This window comes from Carassius carassius, chromosome 26, assembly GCF_963082965.1.
Source record: "Carassius carassius chromosome 26, fCarCar2.1, whole genome shotgun sequence".
In the NCBI taxonomy this organism is placed as follows: Eukaryota; Metazoa; Chordata; class Actinopteri; order Cypriniformes; family Cyprinidae; genus Carassius; species Carassius carassius.
The window spans coordinates 13,954,869-13,972,231 of record NC_081780.1 but is presented as its reverse complement, the minus strand read 5'-3'; the positions used below and the strand labels follow the sequence as shown (position 1 = coordinate 13,972,231).

General features: G+C 41.0%; 1 protein-coding gene across 4 annotated transcripts in view; it reads right to left on the bottom strand.

Annotated features, from left to right (window-relative positions):
* LOC132105860 (neuron navigator 3) overlaps positions 1-17,363 on the bottom strand; it is a 169,610-nt gene that overhangs the window by 65,157 nt on the left and 87,090 nt on the right. For all 4 annotated transcript variants that reach the window (XM_059511319.1, XM_059511320.1, XM_059511322.1 and 1 more), the window contains exons 6-8: positions 10,299-10,367; positions 6,453-6,601; positions 1,970-2,996 (exon numbers count right to left, since the gene is read on the bottom strand). In XM_059511319.1, the coding sequence (XP_059367302.1) occupies positions 1,970-2,996; positions 6,453-6,601; positions 10,299-10,367 (1,245 nt within the window). The remainder of the gene's footprint in view (positions 1-1,969; positions 2,997-6,452; positions 6,602-10,298; positions 10,368-17,363) is intronic.

The following is a 17,363-nucleotide window of genomic DNA, read 5'->3' as shown; positions in this document are numbered from 1 at the left end:
TAATGAACCTGTGCAAAGAGTGTGTTTTTATGAGAACTGTTAAACTCTTAAGGTTCAGTGTGTGCAGGTATGACACACAGAGGTCACCGGTTTTGAAAGCTATTTATTCAAGCAAAGGATTAAACCTGTTACTGAACATAGACTATCGCTCAAGGACAATTCCCTTCCACTCTGGTTTCCAACCCTTTCTCGTCTTTCATGTCAGTTTTTGTCTATCACAGGCCCATTAACGCTCTCTTTGTCTCTTTAATAAGCTGACTCAAACTGTTATGAATGCCCTCTGCCAATCAATCACATATCCTCTTTTCTGTTCCCACTTCATCTTCCTCCACTCTAACCTATTCACCCTCATTAGTCATCATTTGTGATGTCATCCATCTATTGATAAGGACTGAAGGAGGCCACGCCCCTTAAACGAGGCGGTCTGGCAAACGGCTCATCGGTTCCCACTCGGCCTAATAATACAGTCGAGATGAGACATTTACCCACTGCTTTTTCTTGCAAAGTATTGCACGATTGGATAAGTGGCGCAAGGGACAGATGATCAGTGGGTGTGTGTTTGCGCATCTAGAAGATGGTTTGATAAACTATAGATAGATTGCTGGTTCAACATATATTTGCCTGTAATTAACAATGCTTTATGATGCTCTGTGTGTAAACGGGGTCTCGCTCCGTCTGGTCAAAAAAGGACTCTTGTCTAGACAGTCTATCCTGAAAAGAGATCCATTCTGTTAACATCACCCCCCACAGTCAGATTTAACAAGACATCTTCCAAATTTCACGTTCTGCCTTAACTGACAGCAGAGCAAAGAAATGATTGATTTGAAAATGAAACCCGGGTTGCCTGCACAGAAACACCACAGAAACACCACAGTTCCCTCCAGGCCACCTCTAAAACACTCAGATTTTGGTAGATCTTTCATCTTTCAGATATTATATTAAAATAAATTATCTTTTTTGTATTGTTTATGGTGCATCTTCATGATTAATGATTACGAATTGGTTACACCCGTTACATTTGGCATCAGAGATTCTTTAAAGTATCTGTCTTGTTAGTGGTGTGCAGAATAAGTAAAAGATGAGGTAATTATTCTGGACCTCCTGGGGATAAGGGTTTCATCTTTGCCTGTCTATTGAGGGTAATTACAGAGACATGGTCGTGCTGTCTCACGGATAATGATTTCACATCCCAGAATAGAACCCAGAAACTGAGTCTGAGTCTTGCCCTTTTATGTCTCTAAGCATCATTGAATATATGGACCCCAGTAGCCCTACCAGGACTAAAAGTCAGCTGAGTCTATGATGAGGACATAGTAAGTCTGAAAAATGACCAGTTCTGTCCAAATGAACTGTTCTGTTCAACTAAGCTAGTTCCAAAATAATTTTATCCAAAGGAACGAAGTAGTCTGATCACAAGGAAAGCCCACCTGCCATTAATTATCTTGCCTGGGGACGCAATGATAAATGAAAGTGACAGCCCTAGTGAAAAATAAAAGTACTAAAATATATTTGAAATAGATTTAAATTTAGATTAAAACACATTTTAGGCTTAATATAAAGGAAATGTGCATTGTGCCAAAGTAGTACTCTAAATAAAGTTAAATATAACTTTTATATCAGTAAGTCTCGAGCGATACATCAATAAATATACTAATAGATTTGAACTGTATTTTTTTCTTTTTCTTTTTATATGAACAAAATAACATTCATTCAAACAAACAAACAGGGAAGGGGGAGCAACAGACATATTATTGATAATTTACAAAGATTTGAACTGTATTTTAAATATATTCCTTTTTATTAGGGAGAAGTGGGATCTTACGTACTTTTCTGTGATTGAACATGACAGATCCAGATCTGTAATCTTTAAGCTACTACTCACAACTTCAGCAACCATCATTAACAACATGCAAAGCAAGAGATCAGAAAATGCAGCAATCATGTGCATTTGTGTTTAGGAATCACTCACCGATACATGAAGGGGGCGACAGTTGCCGTGTTGGGATGGTTGTGTTGTTGCTGCTGGGGAAGTTGTACTGCCCCGTTACCTCCTAGAGCTCCTCCACCACCCAGCCCAGATGTGGCGGATCCAGAAAGTGCTGAGGTACTTGTTGATGACACCATGCTGGTCTTCCGATTCTCCAATCCTCCCAAAGATCTCTGCATATATATAGACTGACCACCTTTACTAAGTTTGGTTTTCTCACCACCTGTAGCAGGTACACTAGTTGCAGGTACACTGGATTGGCTAGCTGCAGGCTTGGCAGTTGCTGTTGGAGCCTTCAGACCAGGCTTGGGGATGCCGCTAGAGGCGGGGATTGCACTTTCTTTCTTCACTGAGGCTGTGGACGTTTTGTTTCCTTTGGGGATGAGGCTGGCAATCTTGGAGCCTTTCTTAGATGCCTCAACTATTACTGGCTCCTCTTTGGGTGGCGTGCTTGCTTTGCTCTTGGTCTTGTTCTTGTCCTCTTTGTCTTTGGGTTGTGGCAAGGACTTATTGTTCTGGTTCTTGCAGTTATTGGTCTTGTTTGGGGGTGGAAAGGAGGATGCTGGGGTCTTGCCCTGCTGTTTTGAGATCCCACAAGGTGGTGTGGGACTGAAGGTCCCCTCATCTCCAAACTCAGACAAATCGTCCTCCTCCTGGAGAGCCATTTCAGCCACCGAGGGAGAAGTTCTGGAAGCGGATCGAGGGTTGATGAGCCGGAATTTCTCCAACATGGAGCGCTGGTTGCCGGGAGCTGATTTGGAGGAGTCTGTGATTGGAGGACGGAGACGATCGGATGATGAGGGAGGGGTTGGGGAAGTGGTTGGGCTGGGTGGCTTGGTGGCCAGCATAGACGAGGTGGCACTGTGCTTCATGTTCATGGACTTGCTGCGCCAGGATTTTCCAGCAGTGGGAGAGGGGATGGCAGAGGCCAGCTGCTGCCCGCTGGTGCTGGAAGGCACCACACCACTGCTGTTCATGCTGCCTGGTAGAGGAATGCCCTTCACCGACTCTGTATCATAGAACAGACCACACAGCGGACACATCTGTTAGTCTGATATACAATAACTACACCCTAGAAGCAATACAAAGTTTGTTTTTGGCAAGGAGGAAAAAATATGACTACAACAATAATCAAATATTAGCATAAGTGGAAAGAGATTGTGGGAAGGCAAAGCGTTCCACAAACACATGAGGAACAGATAGCGCCCCGTCCAAATCTTTACTCTGCAATCCCACCGCATACTGAAATCCCAAGCAATGCTGCAATGCACTCAGCACTCAAACTATTTCTGCTTAAATTCTAATTACCATAATATAAAAATTGGTATATTGCACTAATAAAAATGAGAATCTCATCACTGAGAATTATTTTAATTCCAAAAAAATAGGAAATAAAATTAATACACTTTTAAAACACAATATATATTTTATGAGCCATAAAACTGTCATGAAAATGAATAGATAGACAGACAGACAGACAGACAGACAGACAGACAGACAGACCGACCGACCGACCGATCGATAGATAGATAGATAGATAGATAGATAGATAGATAGATAGATAGATAGATAGATAGATAGATAGATAGATAGATAGATAGATAGATAGATAGATAGATAGATAGATAGATAGATGGATGGATGGATGGATACTGCAACTCAGGTTGTCCCTAACTTTGATTTGCACCCAGATGTATCAAAGGGTCAAGTTGAAAAATTCTAAGCACAAAGGAAGAAAGGCAGTGATGGGACTTCATTTGGTTCCATTGAAAATCGTGTAGAGTGAACAGTGATTGGACTGCGAATGAGCTCTGTGTGGATCGGGCTTCAGTGCATGTGTCAGCTAAATTAACCCCGTCTTTGGAGATAACAGCAGCTTAAATAACAGCCTCTCTCACACACATCAGACCAATCGAAACATGGTTACCATAGCTACCCTTTTCTCCACACCAATCTCTGTGTTGAAAGTGAAACGCCACTTTGTTCTAGGAAGTCTGATAGGATGCCACGCACATTTCAAAACAAACACATTGACAGGTGTGATGAAAGAAAACATGGCATTGAAGACTTTCCATCTTAATTTACTATTGTCTACTCCACAATGGATTGCATTAGCCATTTTCTTTGCCTCTGGCTCTATTTGTTATCTCTTCTGCCCAGTTCTGATATCTTAGTCACAGGTGCTACTGTAGGAAGCTATGCCAAAAGTTCAATGAATGTACTAAAAACACTGATTTCCTGCAAAGTAATCCAGGAATTGGACACAGGGCTTTTGAAAGCTGAGCTAGTGCTATAACAAACATGCTGATTCACTCCTGCAGCCAGTGTGGATGGTGAAATTAGCTTTGTTATACAAGACTACTTAACATGCAAGTGTTTGTGCCCACTACATTGGTATAGGGCTTATAAACAGTGTGAGATTGTGACCACAGAGAGGCGTTGTGCTGAAATATGTAGGTAAGACTACATAGAACCTAGTGAGCTGCCTAGCGGGCTACAAAGGCAGCATCCTAACTGTCACGAAACCCCATAAGTAACCACTTTTGAACATTTTATGTATGCAAAATTAAGCACAAATTAGATTCAACTCACAATTTAGATATTAGCATGTTGCTAAGCTGACAAAGTTGATAAAATAACCAACATCAAAGATCTGTGAACATCTGAATGTGTCTTCAAAAATATTTTATGTCAGAGGAATTTGTAACTGTTGTTAGAAATTATGCTTTAACAACACATTTCAAATCAGGATTAAAATTCTACAACTGTATCATAAAAAATGGTGCTTTTTAAGCTCAAATGATTTTTTTTTTTTCAGGATGATCCAGCTAATGCATGCCTGTGATGTAAAAACAAACATGCAATTTGCTCTTTTAAATGTACCGTTATTCCTACAGGCAACAATTTAAATGCTAGAAAGCCTCTTTAACAGGTTTAACTGTCTTTTAACAGTGCAACAAAAGCCATGATCTCTCCCATTTCTGAATGCATTTCAGAATAGCTTCCTTGTGAAGGACACGTGATGCTGTCTTTATGTACAGTCACATGTATTTATTTATTTCCGCAGGCAAAATTCAGTCATTTTTGTAGAAAACCACAAAATCTCGTTTTTATTTGAGGGTGATGGATTTCCTCAGGCAGATTTGGCAGTGGGTCAAACAGATTCACCATGTTGACCAGAAAGATGATTGAAATCTATTGCTATGTGAGCTTTGCTTCATACATTGCTACAAATTTGACAGTAGATCTGTTTTGCCTGCAAAATTTCACTAAAATGACTGCACCTTTAGAATTTGGCCAAAACACTGTATCTCACAAGGCAGCATAATTTTCTGCCTACTGCATGGAACAGCTTTTGTGTCAACTGTACCCCTACGATGCCTTAAAATGCTAGGTAGGCAGCTCACTAGGTTTTGGAACAGAGCTCTGTTCTCTCCCTACCAGCCCCTCCCATAGTTCCTTCACAGTGTGACAGACTTTTTGAACAAAGGAAAAAGGAAGATGAGGGAAAAAAAGCAGATGGGAGTTTGCTTTTCTCATCTGTATAAGTATTAGCGCAGTAGCCCTGTAAATCAAGGTTTTGAGTAATGTCAGGCCCGTTGCAAAAGGGCAGGAATGGGTTTAGAGAGAGACGTCGCCTATTAGGACTCTCTGATTCATCTAAGCCACATCTGCCATGTGAGACCCTTCTGTCTGGCTTTGTGTGTAACATCTCGCCCTGTCCCGTAACCAGTGTCTGGGAACACCAGCATCTGTGCTAACAACGAACGAGGACCAGTAAAGTCCGGTATAAATCTAACTAGCCAGTACAGCCAAAACAAACAGTCTGTGAGGGAAATCAGTTGCATTTTGTTCATGGATTCTTGCTGGGAGGGGTGAATCAGGGGCGAAATACGGGTCACACGTCTTTGAACTCCCAACCCGGCTTCAATCGACACACTCCATCAAGTCTAGCACAGATTTATATAGTAACCAACTAGCCTGTGGAGATTTACACACTGGTTGCTAAATAGCCATGTGGTTTTATGAAGTCAGCTTTGAATGATGGTTCGGCTTTGACAGGAAGATGAAATCAGAAGTGAACTCTGAATAGGCTGGTTATGTGGAAGAAGCAGAAATGTAACATGAACGTCATCTCCAAATATGTAGGAGGAGGACAGTGAATGCCGAGGGCAGATCACCTATTCAGATGTGAATAACACACCAGAGAGGAACCACAGTGCAATATTATACTTAAATTTCCCAGGAAATTGTGTTTTCCCACAGATTTACTGTATTTCATTATGAAAATGTAATAATAAATGCATGAGGGAGCCACCTCAGAGCATCTTGCCCTGTGCCACAGCGCCGTAGTTCCTGTGATAGTGGCACCATCTAGTGGATAACAGGATATAGCTGTTGCTGTTCCATTTGAGTATCATACAGAAATTTTGATTTTTATATTAAGATTCTGTATATCACTCACCTCTGTCATTGCCGCTAGCATACTGAAGTGGTTTGCTCTTGTCAATACTGTTGAAGCTCTGGCTTCGTCTGTTCAGGTTTAAGGATCCGTGGGCTTTACTACTGCTACTGCCGCTGCCTGCAGCGGGGACTCTGGAGGGACCTGGTAACCTGGAACACATAAAACACACTTATTAGTTGGCTTTTAATCAAATGACATTATTAAATATGAACTGTATCAAGTGGAGGGTAGGCATATGTTTAGCTGTATAAATTAGAGATCTGGTATTGGTAATAATTTGACTAATATACAGTCTCCTAAAACAGCTTTTCCAATATGTCAACACAATAAACCTCTTAATTGCTCTAAAATTTGCCTGGAGTGTGTGCGTGTGTGTGTGTTTCTTTCTATTGTGTATTATTGTATTCATATTGTTGATGATTTATTCGTGCACAAAGCTTGTTAATGACTCACAAGTGCCAGTTTTTAATTGGGAAACACGACCCTGTGACACATCAACCTAACAACGGCTCATAAACATGTCGTGGAGGAACAAAACAGCCGGAATTTAACATTCTTTGACACCGTCGCTGTTTCTTATAGCTGATTCAATTTTGCACCAAACAAAGATGTTTCTCTTTACTCCAATCTGATTACGGCCCCAAAAAATTGATTTTAACAAACCAAACTGATGACCTAATAAAGACCTAGTTATAGTTTCATTTTAAAAACCATCTGAAATTCCCATCATCATTTGAAATTCTCATTACTAATCAAATGTTTTGAAAACTCTTATTACAAAGATTCAGAGCAAATAGCTTTCCTAGAATTGATGGATTGGAGAACGATGATTCAGGCAGTTAGGTGCATGTCTCATCAAGCTTCTAATGACACTGCTTCATCACTCGCTCATTTCCCATCAGGCACTTCTGCTTTTCCCCATTAACCTGTTGTGCAGGCAACCATTGCCAGCTATGATAATATGCAAGCATATCTGATACTATTTCTCATACAGGTTATTTGGGTGAAAATTGGGATGGACTTGTGTCTGAATTGAGGACAGGGACTTAATGGAAGAGTTTTAGACGTTTTAGTTTTAGCAGGCCCACACAGAACTGGCATCAGAGAGCTGCAGATTCCCAGTGGGTTATATGTGTTTGTTTATTAAATATTCCACTTAATTTCATCATGTTTTTATCTCAGTAAGACTGTGTTACTCTCAGCTGCACATGACACATTTTATCAAGTAAAAATCAGCAGATTTTCCCTTCAAAAAAACTATCAAAAGTGAGCAGATTCAGTTTGGCCTGGCTCAAAGACAAGGTAACATCTGACACCAGCATTAATAACACATTTGGTTTTCTGATTTGATCTTGAAATGTTCCTTAGAACATAAATATGTATCACGTATACATCCACAAACACAAATATGCCTGTAGATTAGTGCTTACCAGGCATCCGAAGACAGTGAACGTTGCTAAAATAGACCTGAATTAAAGCTGCGGTGCATCATTTCTCTTTATTCTATCCCGACTTACAATCAGAGACAAGTATGATATTTATAAGTTGATGTGCCTGGAAAATCCATGTCACTTTCAAAGCATTGCTCTTTTTTGAGCATCCCAACGAAGCCGACACAACAACACACTGGCTTAACCAATGACATTAGTTGGGGGCAGGACTATCTGTTTGTTTGGCCAGTAGCAAGGAAGCAGTTAACATGAAATGTTTCATGAAAAAACAGTTTACAAGTTTTAATGACACTAATGTTAAAGATGTGACATATTCTGCTTTAAAGGCTATTACTGAAAAGTCAGTACCTGAATCTGACTGAAGTGGTCAGCTGGAAGACCAGATCTCTGGATTTGCTCTTGTTTATATTAGGGTATTAATTAAAGTGTCAATGGGGCTAAGATGGAAGCGTGAGGATTCAACTGTGAAACATCTCTTCTTCTGAATAAATCACAGATTTTTAATAACACGTCACCTCTTATCCAATCTGCATACATAAAAAGGCCTTATGGAAGATACAATTTTTCAAATTATGCCTATTAAAATTTAGAGCAGGATGTTTAAGGATCAAGTAAGACTCCTTCTGTCATCTGTGAATGAATCTCTTAATACTATCTTTCCAAATGAAGTACACTGAATATAGCTTGCAAGTTTTGGATTCTAGAGGACAGCTAATTTTATGCATTAATATATATCCTGCTTTCCTTACTTTAAGAAACAAGATTATAGGTTGTTACAATTTTCTCTCTAACCCAGATTACTGCACAATAATCTTGTGTTGAATTGATCAATTAGGCCTCAGACATAGAGTTTCATATGCATCTCTCGGAAGAAACAAACAGGAGTGTGTATTTTTGTTTGTGTGAATGTATGTGTGTTAGTCACCTCTGAAGCCTCATATCAAATGTCAATTCAATGTAAGAACAAATAAATCCATAACACTGCTGAAATTAAATTAACACTAATTTTAACATGTACTCAAAAAACAGATTTATTTATGAATAATAGAATTGAATAGAACCCGCCAGCCTATCACTGGAACATATTAAATATTAATTAACTATAATTAAAATGTGTCTGAAATTCATTAATTGGCTTACGAAGGCTGCACTTATTTGATCACACACGCACACACACACACACACACACACACACACCCGTTACTCCAATCCTCATGTCACATGATCCTTCAGATATCATTCAAATATGCTGATTTGGTGCAAAAGAAACATTTATTATTATCAATGTTGAAAACAGTTTTGTTGCATCTTTTTTTTTTTTGGAACTTTTTTTTTTAAGATTTAAGATTCTTTGATGAATAAAACGAGCAGCATTTATTTGAAATAGAAAACTTTGTAACATTATAAATGTCTTCACTCTCCCTTTCAATCAATTTAATGCCTCCTTTCTGATGAAAAGTATTAATTTCTTAACAATGAATTATTCATTCATTTTTATAGTTTTCTCTTTGGAGATAATGCTTTTTGCAAACACCAATAAATCTGATTTCTTATCTGACTTTCAAAAGAAGCTATGCCCAGTTGTGAAGCCCACTGATAACATTAGGTGTGAACGTCTCTCTACACCCTTGTGCTGAATCTAAACTTCTAAATAATAAAGTACACAGCACATCTAAACTTAGGATGGGACCAAAGTCTAGCATTAAAAAACTGATTCAGGACAGAATGAGTGTCTCTTACGTTTGTATATCAGTGCTTTGAGAGAAGATCTCAGATTTCAGATACTTCAATTAAAACTGCAACGTCTTCATTCCCATTCCTCTCCCTGCAGACATATGTTGTCTTTGAGTAAATAATGCCGTCAGTCGAACCCTACCCATCAGGTTGTCAGTGGAGTAAGCACTATATCACACATAGTGTCCATCACATATCTCACATAGTTTGGCCAGGGGCTGCTTGAAATGCTTTGCCAGCACAAAGGTTCCCACCAGCTCTGAGATGAAGCAAATGCTTTCAGGGCCAAACAACTGCTGCTTGAGCTTGAAACAGCAAAAAACCTCCGGTCAGAAATAAACCGCATTCAAGATCTAGGGTTCATCAGGCACTTTCTGTATCCGTTCATCATGACTCAACCAAGCTATTCAGCTCAAAACCCTCTAAAAAGCTCAAGAAAGATTTCTGAAACGTGAAAAAGCCAGACTACAGTTGAAGAACGGACACCATCAGCAAGCATTTATATCGTACACCACTCCCATCACCCAAATCTGTTGCTACATCAGTAGATCAGCTTTGAACATCAGAAGATCAGCTTTCCCGGTCTCTAGTCTGAAGGTCTGCGGAGAGTTTCAGGTGTCAGAACAGAACGAGAGCAGGCAGATACAGTTGAAGACTCTACCTTGTGTTTTTCTTCTGAGGGGCTGCTATTCCACTGTGACCTGGTGGACTTGTATATCGTGCGGTGAGACTGTAAAGAGGTAGTGGGAGAGAACGAGAGAGAAACAGGAGAGAAAAAGAGGGAGGGAGAGAGAGAGGAATGAGGTTAATGATTGGATTGAATTTTTTTTCAAACTGTGGCATCTTTCTCTCTAATGCAATAAGGGCGGCACTTGGCAAGGGCTGGGCGCACACGTGCAAACACAAACAGCATGGCCTCTGTGTGCGCCTACTCAGATTCACATGACATGTCACTCGTCTCAAACCACAAGTATGTGCATTTCCTTCAACCGTCCTACTGTTCTAGTCAATGTTGTATGTTGCAGATCTGAACAAGTTCAAAGCCAAATCACAATCTCCATATATTGTACAGACCAAAAGTTTGGACACACCTTCTCATTCAAAGAGTTTTCTTTATTTTCATGACTATGAAAATTGTAGAGTCACACTGAAGGCATCAAGGGCTATTTGAACAAGAAGGAGAGTGATGGGGTGCTGCGCCAGATGAACTGGCCTCCACAGTCACCGGACCTGAACCCAATCGAGATGGTTTAGGGGTGAGCTAGACCGCAGACAGAAGGCAAAAGGGCCAACAAGTGCTAAGCATCTCTCGGGGAACTCCTTCAAGACTGTTGGAAGACCATTTCAGGTGACTACCTCTTGAAGCTCATCAAGAGAATGCCAAGAGTGTGCAAAGCAGTAATCAAAGCAAAAGGTGGCTTCTTTGAAGAACCTAGAATATGACATATTTTCAGTTGTTTCACACTTTTTTGTTATGTATATAATTCCATATATAATTCCACATGTGTTAATTCATAGTTTTGATGCCTTCAGTGTGAATCTACAATTTTCATAGTCATGAAAATAAAGAAAACTCTTTGAATGAGAAGGTGTGTCCAAACTTTTGGTCTGTACTGTACCTGTACCTTCGAGTATGTGTGTGAATGCAGTGAGGGTTTAATCCCAATAGTGGTGACTCACTGAAGGGTTTAGATTTACCTCCACAACAACTCAAAGAAAGAAATCCCACACAACAGAGAAGATATTCCTGTAGGTCCAGTCACAATGTTAAAAAAGACATATTCACACACACACACACACACACACACACACACTCTGTCTCACAGTGTATATACAGTAAAACTTGCTACTACATTAATACAGAATTCAATATAAAATTAACTTTGGTTATAGGACAGAGTAGTGTATCAGCTTTAATGGCTTTAAAAGTGTTTAATCCAATGAGATATTGGAACCCCAAAATGGTAGAACTTTATTTTGCAGTCTTGTTCCTTAAGTAAATACTATGTTCTTATTATAGCAATTACAATAACTAGGTAATAACTAGGTACCAACTCTAAACCTACCCCTAAACATAACCCTAGCCCATGTAGTTACTAGTTACTATACATAGTTATATTACCAGAACTTTATTCGATAGGTACACTGCAAGAACATGTAAGTACATGTACTGTAATATAAATTGCAACCCAAAATATAATATAATATACATATCTTATATCATGAAATACATGAACTGTGTATGTTTTAAAGGTATAACCATGAAGATATAAGTAGCACATGTAGTATATCTACAATTACTGTGAAAATGCATACTTCAATGTACAATACGGCATTAGATTTACTGACATCAAAATAAGTCTTATCCAGTTTCCTTAAATTCAGAGTGAATGTAAAGTAAATATAGTATATTGTATGTGTTTTGGGAAGATTTTTGGTCATTAGTACCATAGATGTAACTGAGTCCATATAAAGCCAGAGGCTGGATTGGCTTTCCTGTAAGACTTGATGCATTACTGAAATAAACTTCAGGCAAACATGTTTTATGGCTGCTTAGGTGAAAGTACTATACATTTCTGAGCTGATCACTGTACGGGCAGAGAAGACCCTTGCCTGAAGCTGAGATGAATGAGTGAATTTTGTCAGATCTTATATATGATGGATGGAGGCCCTGCTAGTAGGACTTGTACTTACAAAACACACACACACACACACACACACACACACACACACACACACACACACACACACACACACACACAAAACAAAGCACAAACACCCTAGGCCAAAGCACACATACAGGTCTCAAATCTCTTACTCTCCAGCCACTGACAGCTGATTGACACTGACTTTGTTTGTTCTGGGTGTGCGGCTGTGTTTGTCTATGTTTGGATATGCTGTGTCTAAGTGGGAAATGTGCCTTGACAAGCTTTGGCATGTAGCAGGTTTGTGAGCGCTGTGTGCTGGAATGAGAGTGTCTGTGAATGGATGGAAGTTGATTACAGTCAAAGGACGAGAGAGAATGTGAAAGAGGGGATGTCCAGTTCGCAATGAATCAACAATTACTCCATCTAAACAGCATCTAGGTGGTATTCCCATCTGCCATGTTGAAAAACAACAGATCATTTTAGCTGAAGGTCAGCAGTATGATTTGTTGCCAGTCCAAAGTGGTCTACCACATCCAATCAGCCTGACTAAGATGGTTTACAAGGTCAAAACCAGGTCTAACAAGTGGCAATTAAGCTGATCAACCATCTACACCATCTTGAAGCAGCTAAAGATCATGAACCAACTGTAAATGTATGATGATGTATGTTTTCAGTCATCTGATTTTTGTTTATTTGGTGTTCCATGCTAGATAACCCCAACCACAGTGATCTCTTCAATCCAAAAACCTGTTCCACATTATTGAATATAAAAAAATTTCTGATTGGTTGCGATTGTGCAATACCCCATCAAGTTAGTCATCCTTCTGAATTCCAAAAGAAATTCCAAAAAGAGTCACACATTTGATTTATTTTTCAAATTGAAAAAGTTTCTTCCAAAAGTTGCCCAAAATGAGTGAGAAGGTGGGTGTGTATCCTCAGAAGGAGATCATTATGACCACCATGAACGCTTCACTTTAACAAGTTTCTACGGCGAGTGCGTGACAAGGAGCTGGCTTAAAATTACAGACTCCCTCAAGTGAAACCTTGAGGAGAGACAAAGACTTCACCAGACTGGGAGAACCAGAGGAAGACAGTGAAACAGGGAGGCAAGACAGCAGGTTAACAAGCATTGTAACCAAAGACAGCTCCAGTGAGACACTAACATTGTCTTTCACTCTCACATTTACTCTCTCTCATGAGAGCGTGATCATGTCCACGTGATTAATGAGGCCCATCGTTTCTCCTCCTGCTCAAACAGGGACTCAGCTGGGACAGAATGGACAAAAAAAAAACACTTGTTTCTCTACAACTTACTTTCTTTTCCCCTCACTCCTTAAAGCGTTCAGCCAAGCAGCATGACAGTGGTGAGTCAAACAATTTCAAGAATAAATTTGTTTGCCATGGGGTATCTAGACACACTTCACAGTGAGAAATCATAGACAGAACAACTGTGTCATGGTAACTATTCTGAACATTTTAAAATGAATATAAACAACAAGGTTTATTGAGGAATACAAACCCACTCACTACGGTTTCTAATAAGATCTGCTCAATTTAAAAACATCAAAATGTCGAGGATGCTTATGAAATGTACTTTTAAATAAAGGTTTCCAGTCATATACGCAACAACTTTTGTGTGTGGGTACAGTACATTCACAAAAGGTGTCAGTATAGAGTTCAACACCACTGTCTTATCAAACAGAGACATTAGACACATTACAAAAGTGTAAATCAAAAACATCTATCTTCTTTAGAACTTATTAGTAAGTTCTAATGCAATAATACTATGCCTTCCAACAGTAAAAGACAGGAAGCAGAGAATGACCAAACTCCAGAAAAGTTTTGAAACTGAGAGAAGCTCAACAACCCATAAAATGAGTTTAAACTTAGCTCCCGAGAGAGAAACATCTCATTTTCAAAGCGGAACAGACAACTTCCAAAAAAAGGAACTAAACACCTAAATATAAAATGTCACACTGTGGACCCAGAATAATGATCAAATCTGGAGGGACACAGTAGCCTCAATACACCACAAAGCACAGACCAAAAACTTGTGCTATAAATGTTTAAAAACTATCAAAAAATAAGCAACAACCATATGGCTTCCCATCAAAGTTCCTGATATGTAACATGGGTAGTACTACTGTACCTAATGCTGCCAGACTTTTTCCCATAGGACAGTCGGCTCTTCCTGTCCCGTGAGCTGAGGCCAGACAATCGTGAGCATGAGACCACCGAGTCGAGCTGTTCACCTCGGGACATGGTGCGCTGAGAGAGAGGGATGACACTTCACCCCCCATCTCTTCCCCAGACCTAAAGGCACCGCAGTGTCCAGCTATCCCTCTCTCTCTCTGACCGTCACTCCAGCAGGTGTTGGCTATAGAAAGCCTGGACCTCTAAAACTGTAAATGAGAGCAGTGCCTATGGATAAAACCAACCAGTGTGTGTTATAAAAAGCTCACCCCTCATTGCCAGGGATCTCAGACAGTGCTGTATTATGGTACTTAGATCTTTAAAACAAAACAGATACCCAGCTGACAGCTCACAGTGTTAAAAGTGATTTTTTTATTTTATTCTTTTAAAGCAAAAGCAACAGCTTCCTTTACCATATACTAACTAGCAACAAGTGCTAAAAGTTCTTTTCTTTCACTAATCGCAGCAGTCTGGGTGCTTTTTTTGTCTTCCTGTGCCAGTGTACTTCCTATAAGCAAGGATTCATTAAATTGATACGTTTAAAACGGAAAAGACATTGACATTGTTACAAAAGATTTCACCAAATCAGCACATTAGAATGATTTCTGAGGAATTATGTGGCTCTGAACAATGGAAAAATGGCTGATGGAAATTGTAAATTAAAACAGAAAATAGTCATTTTAAATTAATAATACATAAATAATAATAATAATAATATAATATAATTATAAATTCACAATATTGCTATTATTACTGTGTTTTCATCAAATAAAGGCCTTGTAAGAATAAGAATTAATTCAAAAGTATTGAAAAACGTAAAGAGCCCAAACCTTTGAAAGATGGAGTACATTATATTTAATTGAATTTAAAAAAAAGTTTCCCCTCAGATGAGAAGCAATGGGAGCAAAGTGAAATTTAATTGGTCCTTCTGTACTGTATTTAAACATGAAATATCTTCTCACTGGCTTTTGAATTAATTATTTAGCACCAGCAATCTGATGAATGATGCTTACTTTAGGACAGCATAAGGAAGACCATTTTAACAATTAATTATTTTTTTAAAGGAAAAAAGCACCATAAGGGCATTAAACATAATGAGTTTATTCACTGAGTATGCAGTACACTTTTGCCAGTAAGCTAAAATGCTTTAAGAAACCCCAAGAGTCTGTTTAAGTGTTTCTGTGCAGTTGGCCAGAGACCAGAGTTGATGAATCTCCCAGACCCCTGTAACTGTACAACACACACACTCACACAAAGATAATCAGACTGCCACCCATTTTAACACCTGCAACCCCAAGCCAGTAAACTTTTGAAGATACACTTCCAAAATGCCATTGTGACGAGTGGGGCGGGGCCGAGGGACATGGGAGCGAGGCCGGTGGAGTGATTGGAGATGAGCTACACCTGTTCGACCCACCGGTCTCGAGGCCCACGGAGGAGATGGAAGGATATAAAACTGGAGCGACGACAGTGAAGGACGAGAGAGGACCAGGCCTGGGCTTTTAGTTGTGTTTTGGTTTTTATTTGCGCGCACCGGTCGTCTGTGAGGGGCTGGTGCGCTGTTTTGTGTTTATTTTTGCTTTATTAAAATGTTGTTTTGATTGTCCGCCGGTTCCCGCCTCCTTCTTCCCGATGATTATTAGAGTTTAATTCATTACAGTGGTGCCGAAACCCGGGAGAAGGAGGGACGCGCTGCTGAAGATCCCTCGCCGCTGTGGTGAATCCGCGGTGCCAACGAGCAGGCGAGGAGTGTGCCGCCATGGACGCTCGAGGCGGTGGGCTGGAGCGAGTTGCCGGGGACGGGCGAGCTCGCTACCGGCCGCCCACGATGTGGAGAGACGGCTGCCGTCCGTGAGGGAGCGGAGGAGTCGGCGCCGTTCGCCAGGTGGCCGGAGCCTGCTGCCATCCGCCGGAACGGGGAGGAGCAGGGAACGGGGGACTCCTGCCGGCTGCCCAAAACCGGAGGAGCCGTCGCCGTCCACCGGGCGGCGGAGGAGTGTCGTGCCGTCCACCGAGGGCCGTCCAGTGCCACCGCCAGGTACCGCGGAGGAGATCGCCCAGCTGGTGGAGGGCCGAGCAGCGGTGCGTCTGGGAACCGGATTTTTTTTTTTTTTCTCCTCTCTCCCCTCTCTCGTCTCTGTCGCTCCTCCTTCCATCTCCTTTTCTCTCGCCTCGCCTGTCCTACCCCCAGGTTCCCGCAGGTCCCCGTGAGCGGTCCCCCCCGGAGGGAGGGGGGGGGTGGGGAGTAGAGCGCAGTCTCGGGAGTACCCCCCGGCCTGCGAGGGGCGATGGGGGTATGTGACGAGTGGGGCGGGGCCGAGGGACATGGGAGCGAGGCCGGTGGAGTGATTGGAGATGAGCTACACCTGTTCGACCCACCGGTCTCGAGGCCCACGGAGGAGATGGAAGGATATAAAACTGGAGCGACGACAGTGAAGGACGAGAGAGGACCAGACCTGGGCTTTTAGTTGTGTTTTGGTTTTTATTTGCGCGCACCAGTCGTCTGTGAGGGGCTGGTGCGCTGTTTTGTGTTTATTTTTGCTTTATTAAAATGTTGTTTTGATTGTCCGCCGGTTCCCGCCTCCTTCTTCCCGATGATTATTAGAGTTTAATTCATTACAGCCATACAATAGCTTCCTTTTTACCCGACTTTCTGGAGCTGGACAGAGAACTAAGATAGTTATCTGAGGAGACTGCGTTTACAACATCCTCCAGCAGTGCAGCCAATCTACAGCGCTCCTGGCCCAGTTCTGCTTGCTGATGTCATCTGGTTGTGGGAGTGTGTGTGTGTGTGTGTTTCAGGCTGGCAGTCCAAGGCCCTCTGAACACCTGTCACTGCTGGATGTGGGTTGAGAGAGCTCCCATGGGCCCTGGACAAGAATGAG